The 5,975-nt window shown below is 41.2% G+C and overlaps 1 protein-coding gene across 1 annotated transcript in view; it reads left to right on the plus strand.

The window, feature by feature from the left end:
• Positions 1–4,416, plus strand: part of LOC104957519 (zinc finger FYVE domain-containing protein 9) — a gene marked incomplete at its 3' end in the record, with an annotated part of 21,443 nt that extends 17,027 nt beyond the window's left edge. Inside the window, exons 8-11 of the mRNA XM_010785162.1 lie at positions 400–409; positions 1,207–1,362; positions 2,508–2,732; positions 4,334–4,416. Coding sequence (XP_010783464.1) covers positions 400–409; positions 1,207–1,362; positions 2,508–2,732; positions 4,334–4,416 — 474 coding nt within the window. The remainder of the gene's footprint in view (positions 1–399; positions 410–1,206; positions 1,363–2,507; positions 2,733–4,333) is intronic.
• Positions 4,417–5,975: the final 1,559 nt, after the last annotated feature.

A 5,975-nucleotide genomic window follows, 5' to 3' on the forward strand; every position in this document is an offset into this window, starting at 1 on the left:
AGCCGACACACCACACCCTTGCTCGCGGTAACAAACACGCACGCTCTCGCTCTCTCTCTCTCTCTCTCTCGCGTGGCCACATGGTCTCCTAGCAACACAATCGAAGACCACGATCGTTCGATGCGATTGCCTATTTCCTCAAAAAAGGTTGCTGTTTTCACCTTCCTACTCAGAGAGGACAGCTTGACTCTCTGAGTCACTCGATTTCCTTGACGAGTCACAATAGAGTCACCCAGGAGTTTGCAAAACCAGTGGTAATTACATTTTGTTGAATTAAAGGCTCAGTGGTGCAACTTTTACCTTTAAGTAATATCAATATTTTTTTTATTCTCTTCTTTAACTTTTTGTCCATACTTTATGATATACTGTAATTTTTCTTATTTTCAAATTTTAACACAGAGACCCATACGTAATAGTGCTGTATGATATTATTTTCGAATCAATAATTTTTCAAAATATGATTTTTGTTTTTTAGTTTTTTTTTTAAATAACCATTTTTCCTCCTGGTCTCTCGTGCCCCCCCTGTCATGCCTCTGAGCCCCCCTGGGGGGGCGGGCCCCCCACTTTGAGGACCACTGGATTAACCAGTTAATTCCTTAATACATTGTCCGAGTGTGCTGCCTATTGTATAATCTGCAACAATGAGCAAGCATAGATTTCAAATGCGTTAAGTTGTGATTTTTTTTCCCATGCTCTATTTAAAGTGCTTTGCTGGATGTTCATTTATTCATTTGAGCACTTAGCAGTTATTAACATTTAAGGTCTTAGCATTTTAGGCATTTCAAGAGGGCAAGAAAAAAAACACCTTGACAGACAGATGGGACATTACAGTTTCTCAATGTTAAATGGTTTAAAAACATAGACACCTAATAATTCACATTGTAGCTCTAACTGTTATCATTAAAGCAATTCTATGTTGCTTTTTGCTTGTGAAGTTTACTAAAAAAGCAAGGAACATGACACACATTTAATTTCTGTCTGTTCATTTTTAATCTTGTACTGGTGTTGCCTTTATGTAAATCTGACTACAATTATTTCAGACTTGTTTGGGAATCATTACAGAATTGTGCTATATTGAAATGATTCTAAGGAAGTTTACTTTTTAAAATATCTGAAAGAACCATAAGAAAAGTTTATGGCTCTGATGTAACGGTCACGTGCAGGAAATAGTTATTGACTCTTTTTCTGTTCTTTCCCCCCCCACAGATGTAAACAGGAAGTGCTGGTACGTGACGACGAAGGGCATGCACGCCGTCGGCCAGGCAGAGGTGGTCATTCTGCTCCAGTGTCACCCTGACGAGAAGACTATCCCCAAAGATATCTTCACACACTTTGTGCAGCTCTACCAGGAGGCCCTCAGTGGTGAGAACACAAGTAACAGCTCAACCAGGAGGCACACTGTAAAACTAGTCCACCTGCACCGTGGGCCCCTCTGGAGGGAGATGGCAGCTCATTAGTAGTCATTAGTCTACCTGTCAGGTGCTGTTGTGTTAAAAATGAGCTAACCTTAAAGTAATGTAAGGTGGAGAAATTTCCCAGCTCTGTTTTGTTCCATAGAGACAACAGATGTTCCTACTTGTCCTCTATCTGGAAACCAGGTTACTGTTCACCGCTGCTGAACTGCATATCTGCCTATTTCTACTACTACTACTACTACTACTACTACTACTACTACTACTACTACTACTACTACTACTACTACTACTACCACTACCACTACTACTACTACTACTACTACTACTACTACTACTACTACTACCACTACTACTACTACTACCACTACTACTACTATTTCAGGAAAAATGGTCTAAACATTATCAGCCTGCTGTCAGGTCTCCTCCCTCGGGGTGTGACACCTCACCAACGCTTGTCTTGCGTTTTTACCCCCGTATGCTGCAGAGCACAATCGGCTAATATCGGGTGACTTTGACGGCTCGCTCCCCTCAGGCTGTTTCCTTTTTAATATTCTCACTGGAGCAGTTTCAGGCTGTTGGAAAAGAGCCATACTGTGTGTGTCGTTCCTGATTAACTCGCTGTCAGTCAGGACTGGGGAAGAACTGCTGGCTTTAGCAAGTCCCGGCCCCTGAGCCTCGTCATGCCGTTTTTGCAGTTTATGGCATGTAAAGCCAACAATCCCTCCCGCATATAATTAGTAACATGAACCCTTTGTGGGTAATATGAGGCTCTAGGGCAAACATATCTTTTATATTCATTGCTGTAGAACTCAATTCAGAGTCAGCAAGGCTCCAAACATTCCACAAAATAATCCAAAGTATACATTTAAAGCCTGTTTCTTTCTCAAACATACAGTGCCCAACACACTTTTCACATGTTGGTCTGCATTTACCCCACCCCTTTCCGAAGAAAAGTGTAATATTACTGCTATTTTCTCCCCCACCACCATGCTGTTTCACCAACCCCCCCTCTTTATCCTCACATCTCCTATGCCACTAACCTCTCTCCTCTCCTTCCCTCCTCTCCTTCCCTCCTCTCCTCCCCTCCTAAAGGCAACGTGCTGAGCCACCTGAGTCACTCGTTCTTCACGCAGAGCTTCCTGGGCAGTAAGGAGCACGGGGGCTTCCTGTACATCAGCCCCTCCTTCCAGTCGCTGCAGGACCTGCTGCTGCCCAACCCGCCCTACCTCTTTGGCCTCCTCATCCAGAAGTGGGAGACGCCCTGGGCCAAAGTCTTCCCCATCCGCCTCATGCTGCGGCTGGGTGCAGAGTACCGCTGTGAGTCAGGGCTACTGGGGTTCTCACTGTAGACGGTAGCATTAGTTATAGGGGACTTAATACAATGTAATGTTATTTTAAAGCGTTTACAAACAGTTTTATTCACATTTAGTTTTATTTCCTGTGAAGAAAATGCAAAAAAATCTCTATACACACAAATACCATTTCAAAAGTTCATTCTCGTCCTTGGAAACGTAGTATTAATATAATACTATATTTGTTATGGAGCTTTCTTTAATAACACATGATCTCCATAAGCAGATGATTGTTTTCCAGTAAACGTGGAAGTGTAGCTTTTCATATTTTAATGCATTTTGCTATTTTTTCGCTGTTAGAAAAGTAGCTAGTTTGCATTACAAGCAAAGACATCAAGGACATTCTGGGTGACATCTAGAGCAAGGCACCTGGCTACCAGAACTACAAACAAGCTGGAATAGTTTGTAGTTCTTGCTTGTAGTTTTACTTCTCTCACTGCGCTGGATGCAGGAAAGAAAGATTTTGCAGATGATTTTGCAGCTTCAAACTCTGCTTTCTGTTTTAATTTTAGCACACATCCAAGAAATGTATTGCTTTATTTAAATACATTTTGCAACAACATTTATAAGATATCTGCACATTAGGGGCAGGAGTTTCCTTTAACAAAATGTATATGTTTCTTTCATTAGAACCAAATGTCACAATTTGGAGAAAGGGAGAGCTTAGAGTGTCAGTGTCCTCTTATGGTTGGTTTGATGGTTTCTTTGGGTAAATATTCAGATCTAGTTTAATCCAAATAGCTTAGTATGTCAGTTGTCAGAAGACGCCTCTATACATCAAACTAACCTGCGTTTCTCACGGCTTCTCGCATGAACCAGGACGTCTTGTGAGGGGGTTTATCGGAGAGCCTCCTCTCCCCCAAATCCCCTCTCTCTCAGCCGAGCTGCCTGCCTCCGCTAAGCCTCGCCTGCTTCCAGCCTGGATGGAATACATTAACACAGCCACATACAGTCCAGGCCCTTCAACACTAAATACCCTCATCACCTAAAATGAATCTGCCTAACAAACGGTGTAGCTCTCTAAGTCATCACCTCTGACCTGTAGTGGTGTCCAGCGGTTTGTGCAGCACGCCATCGTACAGATCTCCGCTGAACTGCAGATTTGTTTTTTATTGCTAATGAGAGTTTGCGGCGAGAGCTCTTTTCCAGCTGTTTGCTAAGAAGCTTTGGTTGCTGGTGAAAAAACACCCTTAGTTATCAGTTGTGGATTAGGAGTGTTCCTCTTAACAGCAGGGGGTGCTCTCTTTTTGATGTGTGGTGTTTCTTCAGTTCATTTGCATTAATGAGTGAAGAGGGAAAAAAACACAGGAAACGCGACTTGGAAAAACTGGAAACACCTGCAAAGCAAAAATAGGCATGGAACCGAGAGTAGGGAAATAAATAAAAATAATACAAACAATCAATAAGAAATGTTTTAACAGCAGCAAAGTACATTTCAAATCATTTTAATGTTTTCTAAGACCATATGTAATGCCACACATTGTTGAAATATTTATTCTAGATAACATGTTGGTAGTAATACCTTTCCATTGTGGATTTATCAACAACTAACCATTTGTTTTGCAGTCTACCCCTGTCCGCTGTTCAGTGTGCGCTTCAGAAAGCCGCTCTTCGGAGAGACCGGTCACACCATCATGAATCTGCTCGCAGTGAGTGCCTTTTTCTTTTTCTCTTCCTGTATTATTATTTATTTCCAAGGCTTAAGAGTTCTGCTTTATGTTGTTGAGGAATAACATTTGCCTGGAATACATTTTCCAAACTGTAGTGCACTCTTTGAAGTCAGACAGAGATGACACGTTACCAAGGTTGCAGTTGAATAGTCCATTTAGCTTAGGAACCTTCCTAACGGAGTGAAATGACCCGGAAGTACCTCAGTGGCCGAGAAATGATATCATGAAAGTTACGGTGCTTATTAAGCATTTTTAAACGTATGTGGTAACTTGCCAAAGTGCTTTGTTTTGAACGTTCATCAGTATTATAATCAAAAAGAGAAATATGAACGTTAGTTTTTACTGAAATGATCAGATAAAGTCAACATTTCACTGAGCTGTGTGGGGTTTGTTCAACTTTTAAAAGATGTTTGAATGGTGATATACACAGTGATAGATGTTAAGGACTAACGTTTATAATAAATACATTTGTATTTATTTTAAGATATTTTCATAGTTCATACAATCATACGTATTGGGATCATTGGTATTAATGTGGACCGGAGGGAGAGGGTGACGAGCATAAGTTTCACTTTCATTTTTTATTTCAATTCCAGTTTTGGTCATGAAGAATATGTTTCTCTGTTGTCCACGTTCATAAAACAACAGCATCAGAGCACGGTGCAGAGTCTCTAGATGAGTTTACAGTAGTCCCTCCTTATTATACATCCATGTAGTCCGTTGTATAGAAAACTGTAGTTTCCATAGTTTCCCCACAGCAGCAGACGCACATTTATGACGTCCGCTGGCGCATCATAAACACGTCAGATAGTGAAAGTGCATTCGGATTCTCTAAAGTACCGCAGTCTCTTCTCCTAAATCCTTTTGAATTCTCCTATCCACTATCCCTTAACCCCGTGACGTTTCACTCAGAGGTCAAGGAATAGACGATAGGGTTAGACGTTAGGAGCTGATTTTTTGACTATTCGACTGCAACCACAGTCTTTGGATAGGAAGTGTCAGGTACCAGGGCCACAATCACCTCTAAGAAAATACAAAATTAACTTTAATATTTGATTTCAAACTCAGAAATCATATACCAGCCTAAATAGGTCTCTGTTTGATTATACATGTGTTGGTTTTATTTACGTTTTATTTTTGAACAAATAAATCGATCAGGACCTTGGATACAGCCCATTGCAAAGAGACAGGATAACGATCAAAGACTACTGTACAAATTGTTGTTAGTACTGCCATCACAAGATGCCAAATCCTATGAACCACTTTCCAGACAACCAAAGCCATTTTGAAACTGTGTGTTTGAGCCATAATGTAGTTTGTTTATTTTATTTCATCAGCACAAGGTGAGGGTAACATGCAGTTCTGCCATTAAACACAGGATGGAGCATTGATTTGAGAGTGTAGGTTATCACCCGGTGATCAGAATAAGGTGTGTGGGAAGCATCCTGTCGAGCCAGAGTCGTGGACTCGAGTCGAGCTGTGTGTTAACGTGTTTAAGCATCCTGTCGAGCCAGTGTCGTGGACTCGAGTCGAGCTGT

Source organism: Notothenia coriiceps, unplaced genomic scaffold, assembly GCF_000735185.1.
Source record: "Notothenia coriiceps isolate Sejong01 unplaced genomic scaffold, NC01 NC01_scaffold00027241, whole genome shotgun sequence".
NCBI classification, from domain to species: Eukaryota; Metazoa; Chordata; class Actinopteri; order Perciformes; family Nototheniidae; genus Notothenia; species Notothenia coriiceps.